At 34.4% G+C, this 19,577-nt stretch overlaps 1 protein-coding gene across 15 annotated transcripts in view; it reads left to right on the plus strand.

Annotated features, from left to right (window-relative positions):
- Positions 1–19,577, plus strand: part of KIAA1328 (protein hinderin) — a 356,080-nt gene that overhangs the window by 205,877 nt on the left and 130,626 nt on the right. For 14 of the 15 annotated variants that reach the window (XM_045041344.1, XM_019815187.3, XM_006938856.5 and 11 more), the window contains 2 exons: positions 2,564–3,237; positions 11,304–11,411. In XM_045041344.1, the coding sequence (XP_044897279.1) occupies positions 2,564–3,237; positions 11,304–11,411 (782 nt within the window). The remainder of the gene's footprint in view (positions 1–2,563; positions 3,238–11,303; positions 11,412–19,577) is intronic. The other variant, XM_003995143.6, reaches the window with a different exon arrangement.

Genomic DNA, 19,577 nt, shown 5'->3' on the forward strand with positions numbered 1-19,577 from the left:
AGTTAATCTGTAATCTCCCTTTGGTCATATACTCTAACATAATAATAGGATTAATATCTCATCACGTTCACAAGTTATACCCACATTCAAGGGGAGGAGATAATACCACGTGGGCACACAAAGAGGACAGGAATCTTGGGGACCATCTTAGAATTCTGCCTACCAACATGCATAGTCACATCAGTAACTGGCAAAGGAGTGTTCTCTTTAAGCAAAGTGTGCATCAAAATCATTAAGTTGAACTGCTTCTCATAAACATAAAAAGTTAACTACCAACAAAAGTATTTTTTTAATATTCCAAATACCTGACACTTCCAAAAAAACATTTTTAAATATTCCAAATATGTGACATTTATGAGTAATTTAATAATCAGTACCATTAACATAAGTATCAGCTATATCAGTATCTAAAGATGCACATATGTAAATAATGCTGAGGAACAAAAATAAGAATATAAAATAATACATACATGCCATTGTTAAGTTGCCAACACATGGATTAGGAAATATAGGACAATGTAAAAGAGTAGATTTAAGTTTCCAGACCTTTAAAAAATTCACCTGTCATTTTTAAATATAATTCTATGAAAAGATAGCTTACCATACAGAGTAGCAGATGATAAATGTTAAATATTTGTTTTGACAGTAAGTGCTACAGAAGTTCAGAGTAGGGGAGATTAATGTGGACTGGAGTTTCCCTTTAGTTGTAAAATGAGGTTAATTTTTTTTATGAGGTAGTTTATCATAAATTTTGCCCTAGGACTAGTTTCTTCTCCGTAGCTTGCAATCTACTCCGTGTCACCTGCTCAGTGTAAAGGATTGTGTGTCTTCTTTGAAGAGGACCAAGTCTCCTTCCTAGATATGGGTCATTCTCATTTGAATAGAACTCCTTTAGTATTGTTTTAGAAACTCAAAGTCTTAAGAATCATTATAATAATATAATATATTATAATAAATAATAATTCTGATAATCCTCTTTTATCGGAAGATAGGAAACAAGGATGCCTGGGTGGCTCAGTCGGTTAAGTATCTTGGTTTTGGCTTGGGTCATGATCTCACAGTTGTGGGATTGAACCCGAGTTGGGCCCTGAGCCAAGCTTGGGGCCTGCTCGAGATTCTCTCTTTCTCTCTCTCTCTCTTTCTCTCTCAAAATAAATAAATAAACATTTTAAAAATGTATTTAAAAAAGAATATAGGAAACATGGTGTTGCTGTATATCTGTTGACATTTTTTTCCAATCAGATCATCTCAACTATTACAAGGTAAATTGGTGGGATTTTTTTTTTTTCTCCCTTCTGCTAGGGATCTCAATTATTCATTTATTCCATGTCTCTAGAATAAGGTAACCATCTCAACTGTTTATGATTTAGTTCTAATTTAAAAAGAAGTTGTGGCAGACTGAATAATGCCCCCCAAATATGTCCATGTCCTAATTCCTGGAACCTGTGAAAGTCTCTTTATATGACACAAAGGATTTTGTATGACAAGAGACTTTATAGATGTGATTAACTTAAGGATTTTGAGATGAGGGAATTATCTAGGATTACCTGGATGAGGCCAGTGTTACCAAAACAGTCCTATAAGAGGGACACAGGAGGAGTCAGATGTCCCGTGACACCAGTGGTTCTCAAAGTGTGGTGTCAGATTAGCAACATCAGCATCATCTGGCAACTTGTTAAAAACACAGCTTCACTTAACTCTGCTCCATACTTACTGAATTGGAAACCCTAAGAATGAAGCCCAGAAATTCACATTTGACAATTCCTCCAGGTGATTCTGATACATGCTAAAGTTAGAGAATCACTGATATAAGCTAAGTTTTGCTCTCCCTGATAGAACAGGCGTGAGGCTAAAATGCTGGGAAAGCTCATGCTATTGGCCTGCCAAAGGTAATTTGCAACTGCTTCCTTTCTGCCTGAGTTCTATCAGGCTATGATCACTCGAATAGCTTAACTGAAAAACACTTATGTTTATAGCTGAAATTAAATATGTTTTGTATTTAAATAACCGCTTTTGATTGGAATCATATTTTTTGGAAAGTGCTTGGTTTTATCTGTGTGCTCTAAAGATACTTATAAAAAATCAAATTTCTGGCGGTAACTAACATCCTATTCAGTATAAGATGAACTGTTTTACATCAAATCTCATTGTGTGTAATGGACAAACAAAGGACATTTCAAAGGGTATTTAAGGTGGCTGAGTGGATTTCTTGGCTTAGTATTTAAAAGCAAACATTTTAAGACCTTAGCATTTAATGCTTTTGCCTCTTCTCAAAGTTGATTCTATGTAAAACTCATTATTTCCAACTCCTGGAATCTTGCTTAAACAGCAAATAGAAGTACTTTCTTTTTCTCTTACTTCTGGATTTACTGAAATGTAGATTGTTTGAAAATGGGTTTGGCTTTGTGGCACATGTCTGTTTAGCTATGTGAATACTATCATTTATTAAGAAGACAGAACAAGAGCTTTGTTTTGAGAAACATATATCACTGATTTCTGAAAAGTCAAAAGAACTCCTTTCAGTGTGCTCTTATTTGACAAATGATCTTGTGGTTCCTTTTAGGTATCCAATAGGAAGAGCACTCTTCGGTCTTCAGCTATGGAACTGGATGGCTCCTACTTGAGTGTAGCCAAATCACAAACCTGCTATCAAACCAAGCAGAGGCCTATGTCTGGAATCCAAGCCTCCGCTTCAGAATCCCTTGTGGAGTTTAAGAATAATTCTTTGAAGCCAGCAGATTTTCATTGTCCTAAAGAGGACCAAGACAGGGTGCCATTAGAGACCAGAACATGTGATTATGGATCCCCAGGGAGAAAACTAGTAGATGCAGTCCCTACAGAGAAAGCCCCACCAGCGGAATTGAAGATGAAACAATGCCAACACCTGAAGCCTTCTCCATCCAGTCAGTGTTGTGGTCATAGACTTTCTGAAAATGAAGATCATGTTCATGAAAGTCATCCTATGCACATGGCCCCTCAATATTCCAAAACACATCTGGAATCATGCAATAATTGTGGGCTTTCCTGGGCATCCCTGCTGCATGGTCAAGGAACACAGCAGGCTAGTGAAACTGATGTCAGAAAGCAACTCTCGGAAAATAGAAGGCAGCAACTTATGCTTCAGAAAATGGAGCTGGAAATTGAAAAAGAGCGCCTTCAGCATCTGCTGACCCAGCAGGAGACAAAGCTTCTCCTGAAACAGCAGCAGCTTCATCAGTCTCGACTGGATTATAATTGGTGAGTCTTACCTATTCTCTCAGCAATGTCTAGCTTGGAGAACGCCGTGTAAAATGACTCTTGTACTAATATAAAGTTGCAAAGGCACAGAGGTTCCTTGGGATCTTGGCTTCCTCAAGATGCATACTAACTATGATGACTAAGTAAATTCTATGATCTTCTTTGGAAGACTTAGAACATTACCCCATCTTCCCAAATGTTAGCCTAGAATATCTACCTCTGAGCAGTCCATTGTAACTTTTGCTGGATTCTAAAGAGAATATTTTTAAAAGATATTGTTACATAAAATCTTCTGCTATTTGAGGTCATTATGGAGACTATTAGGCATTAAGTAAAAATTTGAGACTTCAGGATGTGGAATCAGATTGTGAAGCAGAGTGATTAACTGTCATCATTCTGTATTTATGTCTATCCACCATAATATAAAATGTAACAAATGATAAGAGCCTTCTAAATTCAACCTTTTCTCGTCATGAAACATAACCTGTTCAGTAACTAATTCCTATAAACTTACCCACATTTGAACTCTTCTCTCTCTCAAAATAAATAAACTTAAATAAATAAATAAATAAATAAATAATAAATTACAAGTTTTCAGAGAGAAGTGCTTGTATATATATCTCTGCCATTTCCTTCTTGATCAAACTTACCATTTCCCCTTTGTCCACATTCATACATGCTATGCAGACACATACATCCTATACAGACAGCTTAGTACAAATGTCATTTTCTTTTACTTCTTAGAGTTAATTGTCTCTCACTCACAGATTCTGCCAATATTTTTTAGATTCTAATATCTTTGAGAGTTCTTTCTTGGAATTTTTCCTTTAGTGTAATGCTTTGCTTGGAACCAGAAGTGCTCTGCCACTTTCTCTTTATTCATGATCGGACAGTTCTGTTCTTCAATGTTGAAAGCTGGAGGCTCTTAACATAACTGAAAATGAAGGCTCTTAAAACAAGATTTTCACCAAAGGCCAAAAGATTGCTTCAGTTTGATGACCCCAATCTCTAATCCTCCAGTTAATGTCTAATCTCTCTCGAGAACTTTATTTAACTAACATTTATTGAATGCCTATGATAGGCACTTAGGATAGAGAAATGAATCCAATGTGGTCATTAAAGAGGGCATAGTCCAGCAGACTGCATAATTTTAAAACAGGTTTCATGTTCCTTTGGACAGCACTGTTTACTGAAATAATGCTATTTGAAATAATGACAATAAATAGACATTGTGTTCATTTGAACAGCTCTATTTATTAAAATAATACTGCATAATGACAATAAAGTCTTTATTGTTATCTTGATCATCCTAGCTTAGATGAGAGAGCTATGAAATACAGTTTTTCAGCAAGTTTTGTGTATGCATAAATTGTAAAAGCTTATACATATCTATAGAGATTTATAAACTTTTCATTAAATAATTATAGATTAACAGGAAGTTGCATAAATAGTACAGAGAGGTCCTCCCAGTTTCTCCCAATGGCTATATCTTGCATAACTAGAATACAATATCAAAATTAATAAATAAACTTTGGTACAATGTATCTAGTTCCATGCATTTTACCACGTGTGGACTTGTGTAACCATCACAACAATCAAACTATAGAACTATTTCAGCAACACCAGGGTTCCTTTTTACTACCCCATTTGAGTTTTCCACCCTCTTCTGCCCCCACCATCCTTAACCCTTAGAAACCAGTAATCTGTTGTCTATTTCTATAACTTTGGCATTTTGAGATTGTTATATAAATGGGGTTATACAGTGTATGAACTTTCGATGTTGGCTTTTTTTCACGCAGTATAATGCTCTTGAGATTCATCTAGGTTGTAACATATGTTGTGCCTTTTGATTGTGGAGTAGTAGTCCATGATATGGTTATACCATGATCTGTTTCACCAATTATCTATTGAAGGACAACTTGGTTCTTTGCCTATTACGAGGAGAGCTGCTACATACATCTTTATACAAGTTTCTGTGTGGACTAAGGTTTTCATTTCTACAAATAAAAGTTAAGAATGTGATTGCTAGATCATATGATAAGTATATATTTAGTTTTAAAAATTAAATGTATACTTAGCTTATACTATATTTAGTATAAAATATGTCTTCACCACCAATGTATAAGAAATTGTTTCTCCACATCCTTAGCAGCGTTTGGAATTGTCACAAATTTCTATTTTGTCTATTCTAATCTGTGTGTAGTGATATTTCACTGTGGTCTTAACTTGCATTTCCCTAATGGCTAGTGATGTTGAAAATCTTTTCATTTGCTTGTTTGTTTTTCTTCCATCTTTTTGGGTAAATTGTAGTATCTTTTGTCTATATTCTATTTGGATTTCTTGAGATTTATTGAATTTTGAGAGTTTTTTATATATGCTAGACATGTCTTTTCTCAGATAGGTGGATTGCAAACATTTTCTCCTATTCTGTGGATTGTCTGTTTCATCTTACTTAAAAGGATTCTTCACAGAGCAAAAGTTTTTTTTTTTTAACTTTGATAAAGTTTAATTTATCAAATTTTCTCCTTATAGGTTATATAAAGTTTTTATCATGAATGTTTGTTAAATTTCCTCAAATCCTGTTTATACATCAGTTAATGTGATCATGTGATTTTTTTTTTAATTTAGCCTGCTAATATGGTGGATTGTATTTATTAATTTTTAAATATTGACCTAGTGTTGCATTCCTGGAATAAGTCCCATTTGGTCATAGTGTAAAATACATTTTATATATTACCAAATTCCATCTACTAAGAGTTTGTTAAGGGCATTGCATCAGTATTGATGAGGAATTTTGGTCTGTGTGTGTGTGTGTGTGTGTGTGTGTGTGTGTGTGTGTACTGTCTTTGTCTAACTTTGGTATCTAGGGAATCCTGGTCTTATTTATTAGTCTCATTCATTTCTTAATATTTTCTTCCTTCTGCTTGTGTAGGATTTGTCCTGCTCTTGTATTTTTAAATTTCTTAAGGTGGGAGCTTAGATCATTACTTGGAGACTTTTTTCTTTTCTGGTGGGAGCATTTAGTGCTATAAATTTCCCTCTCAGCACAGTTTTAACTATGACTCACATATTTTGGTGTGTTGGTGTGTTCACTTCGTGTAATGTTCCTCTAGGTTCATCCATGGTGTTGCAAAAGTCAGGATTTCCTTCTTTCTCCTGGCTGAATAATATATATTTTTATGTATCTTTTTACCCATTCATGTGTTAGCAGACACTTAGGTTGTTTCCATTATGAGTAATGCGACAATGAACATGGGAGTGCAGATACCCAGAAGTAGGATTGTGGGATCATATGGTGGTTCTGTTTTTAAGGTTTGTTTGAGAAACCTCCATACCGTTTTTCATAATGGCTGTACCAATTTGCATTTGCACCACCTGTGTATAGGAATTCCCTTTTCTCCATATCCTGCCCAACATTTGTTATCTTTTTATCTTTTTGATGGAAGCCAATCTAACAGGTGTGATGCAATATCTCACTGTAGTTTTGATTTGCATGTCACTGACAATTAGTGATGTCAAGCAACTTTTCGTGTACCTGTGAGTCAACTTGTATGTCTTCTTTGGAAAAATGTCTTCTCAGTGCCTCTGCCAGTTTTTTAATTGGATTATTTAGGTTTTTTTTTTTGCTATTAAGTTGTGTAAGTCCTTTATATATTTTGAATATTAACCCTTTATCATATGTGTGTGTGTGTGTGTGTGTGTGTGTGAGAGAGAGAGAGAGAGAGAGAGAGAGAGAGAGAGAGAGAGAGAGATTATATGTATATATATATATGTGTATGTATATATATATATATATACATATATATATTTCATTTTTATAATTTATTTCCTTTGCTGTGCAGAAGCCTTTTATCTTGATGTGGTCCCACTTATTTTTACTAGTTTTGCCTGATCTTTTGGTGTCAAATCCAAAAAATAATTTCCAAGAGTAATGTCAAGGAGTTTTTTTCTACATTTCCTTCTTGTAGTTTTACAGTTTTAGGTCTTACATTTAAGTCTTTAATCCAGTTCAAGTTAATTTTTCATTCTTTTGCATGTGCATATCCAATTTTCCCAACACCATTTATTGAAAGAGACTATCCCTTCCCCATTGTGTATTCTTGGTATGCTGAACAAAGAGTAACCAACCGTATATGCTCAAGTCTATTTCTGGGCTTTCTATTCTGTTCTGTTTGTCTTTATATCTATTTGTATACCTTCACTGTTTTGATTGCTATAGCTTTGTGTTGTTTGAAACTAGGCAGTGTGGAGCCTCCAGTTTTGTTCTTTCTCAGGATTACTTTGGCTATTTGGGGTCTTTTTGGTTCCATATAAGTCTTAGAATTGTTTTTTCTAATTCTGTGAAAAATTCCAGTGGAATATTGATAAGGATTGCATTCAACCTGTAGATTACTGTTGGTAGTATGGACATTTTAACAATACTGATTCTTCTAATCCATGAACACAAGACATTTTTCCATTATTTGTTTTTTCCTCAATTTCCTCAGTGTCTTATAGTTTTAGTGTACATATCTTTTACCTCCTTGGTTAAATTTATTCTAAGTGTATTGTTTTTGATGCAACTGTAAATGGGATTGATTTATTAATTTATTTTTTAGGTAGTTCATTGTTAGTGTATAGAAATGCGTCCGATTTTTGTATGTTGATTTTTATACCCTGCAATTTTAGTGAATTTCTTCTTTAGTTCTAACAGTTGTTTGATGGCATCTTCATTGTTTTTTATACATAAGGTTATGCCATCTGCAAACAGAGAAAATTTTACTTTTCTTTCTGATTGGGATATCTTTCATTCGCTTTTCTTGCCTAATTGCTCGGGCTGGTACTTTCAGTATTATGTAGAAGAAGAGTGACAAGAGTGGACATCCTTGTCTTGTCCCTGATCTTAAAGGAAAAGTTTTCAACCTTTCACCTTTGAATATGATGTTAGTAGTGGGCTTGTGATATATGGCCCTTGATTATGTTATGTTCTTTCTATACTCAATTTCTTGAGAGCTATTATCATGAAAGGATGTTGGATTGTGCCAAATGCTTTTTCTGCATTTATTGAAATGATCATATGATTTTTGTTTTTTATTCTATTAATGTAGTAAATTACCTTTGACAGTATTTTGTTGAGATTTCTTTTCATCTATATTAATTGGAATTATTGACCTATTTTATTTTCTTGTGGTGTCCTTACCTGGCTTTGGTATCAGTATAATGCTGCCTTATACAATGAATTTGGGTGTGTTCCTGCCTATTCAATCTTTTGGAAGAGTTTTAGAAAGATTTGTATTAATTCGTCTTAAAATGTTTGGTAGAATTCACCAGTGAAACTATCCAGTCCTGGATTTTTCTTTGTCATAAGATTTTTACTCACTGATTTAATCTAATCCTTAGTCATTTTGGGTCTGTTAAGATTTTCTGTTTCTTCATGATTCCATTTTGGAAGGTTGTGTATTTCTAGGAATTTACCCTTTCTTCTGGATTATCCAATATTTTGGCATGTAACTGTTTATAGTAGCCTCTTATGATCCTTTGTGTTTCTGTGGTATCAGTTATAATGGCTTCTCTTTCATTTCTGCTTATTTTTGGGAGTCCTCTCTTTCTTCTAACAAACAAAAGTTTGTTAATTTTGTTTATCCTTTCAAAAACCCAGCTTTTCGTTTCAGTAATCCTTTCTGTTATTTTTCTAGTCTCTTATTTTTGCTCTGGCCATTGTTATTTCCTCCCTTCAGCTAACTTTGGCCCTGGTTTGTTTTTCTTTTTATAGTTCTTTGAGGTGTAATTATAGGTTGTTTATTAGAGATCTTAATTTTTTTCTTTTTAAAAAATTTTTTTAATGTTTATTTATTTTGATATGTATAGATAGACTGTGAGTGGGGGAGGGGCAGAGAGAGAGGGAGACACAGAATCCCAAGCAGACTCCAGGCTCTGACTGTCAGCACAGAGCCTGATGCAGGGCTCAAATTCACGAACCACGAGATCATGACCTGAGCCAAAGTCAGATGCTTAACCGACTGAGTCACCCAGGCACCCCGAGATCTTTCTTTTTCCTTAATATAAACATTTAAAACTATAAACTTACCTCTTAGAACTGTTTTTGCTGCATTTTATAAATTTTGGTATGTTATGTTTCTATTTTAATTTGTTTCAAGATATTTTTTAGTGTCCCTGTTGATTTCTTCTTTGACTCACTGGTTGTTCAGGAGTGTGTTGTTTAATTTCCACTTATTGTGAATTTCCCATTTCCTCCCGTTACTGACTTCTAGTTTTATAACATTATGTTTGGAAAAGGTATGATTTCAGTCTTATTCAATTTGCTAAGAATTGTTTTGTGACCTAACATGATCTGTCCTGGAAAATGTTCTGTTTATACCTGAAAAGAATATGTGTTCTGCTGCTGTTTGATGGTATGTTCTGTATATGTCTATTAGGTCTATTTTATATAAAGCATAGTTCAAGTCCAGTGTTTCTTTAACATCTGGATGATCTATCCATTGTTGAAAGTAGGGTATTGAAGCTGTTATTGAATTATCTGTTTCTCCCTTCAGATATGTTAGTATTTGCTTAATAAATTTAGGTGTTGCTGTGTTAGATACACATATATGTACAATTGCTAACATTCTCTTGATGCATGAACATTTTTATTATTATATAGTGATTTTCTTTGTGTCTTTTTACAATTTTTGATTTGTCTATTTTGTCTGATAGAAGTATAGCTTCCCTGCTCTCTGCATTTACCTACCTATGTATGTGTCACTACCAAATATTATTATAAAATTCTAAGTTCCTAGAGGGTAATTAATCTACTTTTTTTTTTTTGGTAAATGTTTATTTATTTTTGAGACAGAGAGAGTGAGGGAGGGACAGAGAGAGAGGGAGAGAGAGAGAATCCCAAGCAGGCTCCATGCTGTCAGCTCAGAGCCCCAGGCGGGGCTCAATCTCACAAACTGAGATCATAACCTGAGCTAAAACCCAGAGCTGGACACTTGGCCAACTGAGCCATCCAGGCGCCCCCTACATATTTTTCTTTATTTATTACTGTGCATAATTAGTTGCAGTTATAAGAATGTCTTTGACAATGATGGAAATGATAATGCCGTTTTAATAATATTTTCCCCTCTTCCTGGTTTTATTTCATAGTTAAAGAATATACTTCTACAGATTTCATTTCTAAAAATGAGCCAGAGAATATTTCTAAAAAAACTTAGAAAATGGGTAGAAAAGGTCACATATGGGTAGAAAAAGTACCAGTGGTTAATTGCCATCCAGACTCTGGTAGAACATGCTAATTTCTTTCTCTGCCTTCCCTCCTCAGCACATCAAGGATGGGGCTAGTTAGCATTGCTGGATAGAATGTCTTTCAGTTTCTATGATCTTAAGAAAACACATTGGTCAGTGAGACATAGCCCCAGCTCTTTGAATTGACAATATGAGAAATATTTGCCTTTTATGGATATATTGGGCATGGTCAGTGATACTTAGTGTTACTAGAATTCCCATTAAGACTCTGATAATCAGAATACACTTGCTTAGGAGTGAATAGAAAGAAACTTGAAATTTCTAATGAAGAAACTTAAAGTACTCTTAAAGCATCTATAGTGTTGAGGTTTTAAATGATATTTTGACCAACTCAGTGTTCTCCAACTCCTCTGTAAATAAAGAAAATTGAAATTCCTGTAAAACTGATTTGTGTTTATTTTATTTACATCCTGTGTGTATTTAGGAAGTGCCCATTTATTTTGACAGATCGAGGTTGTTGGGTTTTTTTAATGTTTTGTTTTATTTTTGAGAGAGAGAGAGAGACAGAGACAGAGCATGAGCTGAGAAGGGGCAGAGAGAGAGGGAGACACAGAATTCCAAGCAGGCTCCAGGCTCTGAGCTGCCAGCAAAGAGCTCAAACTCATGACCTGAGCCACAGTCGGACTCTTCAACCAACTGAGCCATGCTGGTGCTCTGACAGATCAAGTTTTAATTTGAAAACAATTGTTTGAGGTCTAGCTGAAAGCATATGGTCCTGCAAGGGTTACCATTCAGTTGCTTAGGTTCCACAGGATTAGAAAGCCTCTAATTTTTTTTTCCAGGTTAAGAAATCAAGCTGTATTTAAGTCAAGAGAACTCGTTGCTGCTAAAGAGTTTACTAAACCCCGAGAACTCAATCTGGATATGAATGGGGATGACTCTGGACCAAGGTAAACCTGAGTTATGGGTGGGTGAAAGCAAGAACATGTAGGATACAGATATTAAGGCAAAGATATTAAGGATATGTTTGGGATGTTTTTACAGCTTTATATAGGTCCAGTTTTCTGATAATATAAATAAATACATTCTCACTATAAAATTTTTAACAATACAGAAATGTGTAAAAAATAAAAATCATTCATGATCCTACCATTCAGAGATGATCCTTTGAGCCCTCTCCCTCTATCTTTCTTTTATAATAATATATTCTATTTTGAGTAATAGAGATTATACTTATGCTGAATTTTAATTTTTGCTTTTTCACTGTAACATATTTTCTGATGTCATAATTTATTTTATGAAAACTTGATATTAATTCATTCAACAAATATCTATTATTGTATGACAAGTATTGCTCAATATTTATCGATTAGCCTATTATTGGGTAATACAAGGTTTTGCTATTATAAATTATGCCTTGAAGAGCATTGCTAGAATAAATTTTTTACTTTATCTCTACCCATGTCTTTGGTATGGATTCCTATAAACAGAACTACAAACTCAAAGTGCATATCAATACTTTTAAGATTCTTAATTCACATGGCCCAGTTGCTTTCCATAAAAGTTAAATCAGTTTTCACCATCAAATCTACGTTTGAGAATTCTCTTTTCATGAAATTTGAAGAATTTTTGGCCATTATTTGTTCAAAAAAAATTTTTTTTACCTTTTCTCTTTCTTCTTTCCTTCTGGATTTCATTTACAAGTATATTAGATCTTTACTGAAGTCCCTAATTTTTTAGAATCTTTTTTTTCCTTTTTCTTCATTGTGGATAATTTCTATTGATCTGTTCTCAAGTTCATCAACTCTTCTGTTATTTCCAATCTGCTGTTAAGCCCATAGAATGATTTTTTTAAATTAGATATTGGATTTTTCAGTTTTAGAATTTCTATTTGTATCTTTGTTAAAATTTCTATTTCTCTACTGAAATTTCCTATTTTATTCATTACAATTCCTTTATTCATTATTTTCCTTTAAAATGCTTTTCTCTAACACCTGGTTTATCTTGGGGCTTCTCTCCATTGGTCAGCTTTAATCTTGAGTATTGGTCATGGTTTCCTTTGTACATTTAGCAGTTTTTTATTGTTTCCTGGTACTGGGAATGACTCTAGAATTCACTTTTAGTCCTCTAAACAATGTTAATTTTTTGTGTGTGTTAGCAAGCATTTAACTTGACTGAATTCACATTCCAAGCCCTATCTCCCACGCGTAACAGTGAAAATCACTGCCGAGCCCTTTGAACTTTAACTCGGATGGATGCTTGAGTCGGCCTCATTCATGTGTAGTTCAGCGGTCAGCCCAAACTGGCAGGGTTGTTACATAGAATTTGAGGCTCGCTCTCTCTCTCTCTCTCTCTCTCTCTCTCTCTCTCTCTCTCTGCCCTCTCCAGGGTTTTTTCCCTTTTCAAGTGCTTTGGTCAGCTCAGATTCTATTCTCTGGGTCTTTAAGACCGGCCTTCAGCTGAAAGCCATTAAAAAAGAAATTGAGAACCCTCCCAGTGCCACTGCAGTCTTCAAGTGCTGATCTTCCAGTTTCTGCTTGTTTTCCGTGACTCTTCAGTGCTTCAGTTCTGTTTGTTTGTTTTCTCCCCAAGTTTGTATTGGGGAGAAATATGTAACTATGGGAGTAACTATGGGAGTTTGGGACCTATAGAACTCTTCAGCTGTTATTAGAAGCAGAACCAAAGAATTCTCATTTCAGACAATTTTGCCATCTTTTAATTGTGATAAAATACACATAATATAAAATTTACCATATAAACCATTTTTAAGTATATTTACATTGTTATGTAACCAGTCTCCAGAACTTTTTTATCTTGCAAAACTGAAACTCTGTACCCATCAAACTACTGCACATTTCCTCTCCCTGCCAGCACCTGGCAACCACCTTTCTGCTGTTTCTGTAAGTTTGATTACTCTAGTTACCTCACATACGTGGAATCACATAGTATTGGCCTCTTTGTGACGTGCCATAATCTATTTTTTATTTAATTTTTATTGTTTTTGATAGCAAGCATACACATACTTTAAAAAGTCAACCAGTAGGGGGCGCTTGGGTGGCTCAGTCGGTTGGGTGTCCGACTTCGCTTAGGTCATGATCTCACAGTCTTTGAGTTCGAGCCCCGCGTCGGGCTCTGTGCAGACAGCTCAGAGCCTGGAGCCTGCTTCGGATTCTGTGTCTCCCTCTCTCTCTGCCCCTACCCTGCTCATGCTCTGTCTCTGTCTCAAAAATAAATAAAAACATTTAAAAAAAAGTCAACCAGTTCAACAAGACTTCTGCAAAATAGCAACTGCCTGTACATTGGAGCAGCGGTACTCCCAACTTTCACTCCTTAGAAGAAGTTTTGACTGTTTTAGATGTTTCTTCTTATAACTGTTTCTTCTAGCATTATATCCTTATTTCTGAATAACAGACTTATGTGGGCCTTGGTTATTGACTGTCTGCTATGAAAGATGATGATTTAGCTCTCATAGTTAACCATCTATTTGCTGTCTCTCTCTTTTTTCACCATTCCCTCCATTTCTTCCTTCTCTCCACTCTTCTCCCTTTTCCCCTTCTGCCTCTAATGTACATACCCACACATATGCTTTTTCCTTCTGTCCTCTCAGTATAGCATATCACAATACATTTACAATCAGACTGTATATATTTTATACACAGCAGGGTCATGTACTATATGATTACCATATTTAATTTTTATATAATTGTTTTCTCTAAAGCTTAGAAATGCCTTATTTAATTTTCTTTGTAATAGTTCATTTGTTAGTTCACTCAAATATTTATAGTTTCCCATCAGGTGTTAGATACATCCTAAACTTTGGGGGATACAGCAGCGCACAAAACACAAAAATTTCTGACCTTGTGTAACTTAGATTCTCATGTCTTGTCATTCCCAAACCTAACCAGAAACTTTAATTCTCTGAATATGTTTAGACACATTAATTATTCTGTCATATTTTCATTGCATTCTTTTGTTGCTATATTCCCTTCTTTCTGCTTTCTTCCTTTCTTCCTTTTTTTTTTTTTTTTTTTTTTTTTTTTACGATATCCCTCCTGGGGTCCTCTGTAATCCTGCTTATATATTTACTTGCTTGCTTATGGTAGAAGAAAATATATAAAATGCTGATAAGCCAAAAGAAGAAATTAACACATACCCATAATCTTATCATCTAAAGACAATCTTATATAAAGTATATATAAGAGACACAGAATCAGAAGCAGGCTCCAGGCTCTGAGCTGTTAGCACAGAGCCCGATGTGAGGCTCGAACCCACGGACTGCCAGATCATGACGTGAGCCAAAGTTGGACGCTTAACCGACTGAGCCACCCAGGTGCCCCCCCCCCCCGATTTGGTTTATTTCTTAAATTTCACATGTGAGTGAAATTATGTGGTATTTGTCTAGGTCCATTTGTGTTGTTGCAAATGGCAAGATCTCATTCTTATTCATGGCTGAGTAATATTCCATTGTGTATATATACTACATTATATATATATATATGTATATATATATATATACACACACCCACACCCACACACACATACATACATACATACATACTACATCTTTTTAAAAATTTTAATTCCCATATAGTTAACATGCAGTGTTATATTAGTTTCAGGTATACAATACAGTGATTCAACAATCCTATACAATATTCAGTGCTTGTCAAGATAAGTGTACTCTTAATCCTTTTCACCTATTTTACCCATCCTCCCACCCACTTCCCTTCTGGTAACCCTCTGTTTCTTCTCTATACTTAAGGGTCTCTTTGGGGTTTCTATCTTTATTTTTCCTTTTCATTTGTTTTGTTTCTTAAATTCCACATATTAAGGAAATCATAAGGTATTTCTCTTTCTCTGCCTGACTTATTTCACTTAGCATGATACTCTCTAGATCCATCCATGTTGCTGCAGATGGCAAGATTTCATTCTTTTCTATGGCTGAGTAATATTCCACTGTATATATATGTACCAAATCTTCTTTTCTATTCATCTATAGATGGACATTTGGGTTGCTTCTGTATCTTGGCTATTGTAAAAAATGCTGCAGTAAATAATGCTGTCTTTTTGAGCAGGTGTTTTTGTTTTCTTTGGGTAAATGCCCAGTAGTGGAATTACTAGATCATATGGTAATTCTATTTTTAATATCTTGAAATATTAAATACTATTTTCTACAGTGGCTGCACCAATTTGCATTCCCACCAATGGTGCATGAGGGTTCCTTTTTCTCCATTTAGCCAATACTTGTTATTTCTTGTGTTTTTGATATTAGCCATCATGATAGGTGTAAGGTGATATCTCCTTGTGGTTTTGATTTCCATTTCACTGATGGTTAGTGTTGTTGAACATCGTTTATGTGTCTCTTGGCCATCTTTGGAAAAATGTCTATTCAGGTTCTCTAGTCCAAATTTTAATCAGATTATCTGGTTTTTTGGTGTTGAGTTCTGTAAGTTCTTTATATATTTTAGGTAGTGATCCTTTTAATAAAATGATTATATAGTTTTTATTCTCTCTCTTATTAATGTGATGTGTCATATTGATTGATTTGTGAATATTGAACCACGCTTGCATCTCTGGAATAAATCATACTTGATAGTGGTGAATGATTTTTTTTTTAATGTAGTGTTGTATTCAGTTTGGTAATATTTTGTTGAGGATTTTTGCATCTAAGTTTATCAGAGATATTGGCCTGTATGTTTTTTGGTTTTGGTTTTGGTTTTTGGTTTTCAGGGGACAATGGGTTGGTTTCTTGTAGTATCTTTATCTGGTTTTGGTATCGGGATAATGCTGGCCTCGTAGAATGAATTTGGAAGTTTTCCTTCCTCTTCTGTTGTTTGGAATAGTTCGAGAAGAATAGGTGTTAACTCTTTAAATGTTTGGTAGAATTCACCTGTGAAGCCATCTGGTCCTGGAGTTTGTTTTTTGGAAGTTTTTTGTTTACTGATTCAATTTTGTTGCTAGTAATCGGTCTCTTCAATTTTTCTGTTTCTTTCTGATTCAGTTTTGAAAGGTTATATGTTTCTAGGAATTTATCTATTTCTTTTAAATTGTCCAACTTGTTGGCATATAATTTTTCATAATATTCTCTTATAATCCTTTGTATTTTTGTGGTGTTGGTTGTTACTTCTCTTTCATTTTTGATTTTATTTATTTGAGTCTTCCTTCTTTTTCTTGATGATTCTGACTAAAGGTTTATCAATTTTGTTTAACTTTTCAAAGAACCAGTTCCTGGTTTCACTCATCTGTTCTATTGTTTCTTTAGCCTCTATTTCAATTATTTATGTTCTAGCTTTATAGTTTCCTTCCTCCTACTGGCTTTGTGTTTTGTTTGTTCTTATTTTTCTAGCTCCAAAGGTGTAAGATTAGGTTGTTTATGTGAGATTTTTCTTGTTTCTTCAGGTTGGCCATAATTGCTACAAAATTCCCTCTTAGAACAGCTTTAGCTACATCCCAAAGCTTTTGGACTATTGTGGTTTCATTTTCATTTGTCTCCATGTATTTTTTGATTTCCTATTTGATTTCCTGGTTGACCCATTCATTGTTTAGTAGCATGTTATTTTTCCTCCATGTGTTTGTTTGTTTTGTGTTCTTTCCCAGTTTTTTCTTGTGACTGATTTTTAACTTCATACTGTTTTGGTCAGAAAAGATGCAAGATATGATTTCAATTTTTTTTAATTTATTGAGACTTGTTTTTTGGTGTAACATTATCTATTCTGGAAAATGTTCCATGTGCACTTGAAAAGAATGTGAATTCTGCTGTTTTGGGATGGAATGTTCTGAATACATCTGTTATGTCCATCTGGTCCAATGTGTCATATTCCAGTTTATTTTTAGTTATCCTTTGCTAAATTTCAAAAGAAAAACATTTTTTCTCATAAAAAGTAAAACATCCAAAGAAACATCAGAAAAAATTAGTCATCTTTTATTCCTTATTCTGTTCCCTATCCTATCCTGGTTGAATTAGTGCTAGCACACTGATGTGTATCCTTCTATATCTTTCTTTATGCCTATCTATATTTATATCATATATATATAACATCAATAAACATTTGAGATAAAACTGAACACATGGCTTGTTAATTACCCCCCAAACACACTTAACAGTACTTAATGGTTATCTATCAGATTTTTAGATATAGAACTGTAGAAAGCAGAATAATTGCTCTCCAAAGATGTCTGTGTTCTAATCCCTGGAAACTCTCAGTATGACACCGTACATGGCAAAAGGACTTTGCAGATATGCTCAAGGGAACAGACTTTGAGATGGGGGGATTATCCTGGATTATGTGGTTGGGCCCAGTCTAATCACAAATCCTAAAAAGTGGAGAATATTTTCTTTCTGGGTCAGAAAGATGGGATGGAAGGAGAAGAGATTCCAAGCATAAGAGTAACTTAACTTGTCATTGCTAGCTTTGAAGATGGAGGAAGGAGGTCACAAGCCAAGAAATGTAAGTAGCTTCTAGAAACTTAGGACAGTCCTCAGCTGACAGCCAGCAAAGTAATGGGGGCCTCCAATTGCCAGGAAACTAATTCTGCCAACAACACAAATGAGCAATGGAACATTCTCCCCTAGAGCCTCCAAAAAGGAACATAGCCCAGCCTCTACCTCAGTGTTCGCCCGGTGAGACCTGTGTCAGACTCCTGACCTACAGAACTACAGAGTAACACATCTATGTTGTTGAAGCCACTAAATTTGTGATAATTCATTATAGCAGCAATAGAAAACTAATACAAACTTGTTTTTTATAAAGGCATAATAGTCTGTGGTTTCTGTATGTACTATAACTTACCTAGCACTTTTATTGTTGGACATTCAAGTTGTTTCAAGTTCTTTACTACTATGCATAAGGTTACAGCAGGCATGACTGTACTTACATTCTTCTGTTTTAGTACTTGTATATTTTAAGAATAAATTCCCCAAAGTAAATAAGTCAAAGGCTATTTTTACATAAAGATATTTTGGTATAATTTATAGTTACAAATTATAATAGTCCCTGCCAATTTTATTTTCTAAAAGATTGTAGCAATTCATACTCCTGCTTGTAATTTATGAAAGTTTTCATCGCTGCTGTTCAGGTAAGGGTAGTGAATGCTTTACAAACTAGTGCTGCAGTCTAAGATGGATGTACTTTTAAAGTTTAGGTGCACTGGGCATGCATGTCCCACATTCCAATGATGACAAAAATAAGGTAAGACGATACACTACTTCCAAAAAATATTTCCTAATATGTCTTTTATAATACCATAGACCTTTTAAAATGTTAATCTACATTGTAAGAGTTTGAATAAACTCTGACAACTGCCTGCAAAGTCTGACTGTCTTTGGAAAGCCAAGAATTCTTACTCAACAGTGTTTAAATTATTTAATCTAATGTGAGATTCAAGGAAGTAAAGGTGATGAGTTCATCTGTCTCCTTGATTCAGTTGACTATGAAAATGATATTATCTCCACTAACCCCAGAAGGAGGTAGAGATGGGGCAAGGGAAAATACATACAGCTTGAGCAGCCTTCGAAGAATTGTTTAAACCAAAATGTCTGTTGATTTCACAAAATATAATCAAGAATTGTTGTGGGAAATGACCTTCTTTCTACCTTGCAGGCTCTTTGATTTTTGCTGGTAGAACTCCCTAGGTAAAATTTAATTTTAAGCTAAATTTTGTTTATTTGGAAATTTAGATTATCTTAGTATTAAAAATGTGCATTTAAAATATTAAACTTACTCAAGTGAGGCATTAAGAATTTGAAACTAAAATAAATGAGATAATGAGGAAGTGAAAAACATCTTTTTTATAATTAACAACTCATTTTGAGTTAATTATATACAATTACCAAAATCTAATTGCAATTTATTTTCTATTATCTGTGGGAAGAATCACAGGCAAGGGAGCTTACATTGCTGCCTCCTGCATAAATGCTATAGAATGAAAATAAATAATACGTGAAACCTTAATGACAAATAAGAGCAAATAGTAGGGCACAAGCTGAGCCAAACCATTGGAAGATAATTATCACATGAAAGATGATAATGACTTAAAAAGTCACAAGAACTCTGATTGCTTATAGGTTCTCTGGTCTGTTTTTTAGTTAATTTGATGTCTGTTGGCTATGCAAAGAT

The sequence above is a fragment of the Felis catus genome, chromosome D3, assembly GCF_018350175.1.
Source record: "Felis catus isolate Fca126 chromosome D3, F.catus_Fca126_mat1.0, whole genome shotgun sequence".
In the NCBI taxonomy this organism is placed as follows: Eukaryota; Metazoa; Chordata; class Mammalia; order Carnivora; family Felidae; genus Felis; species Felis catus.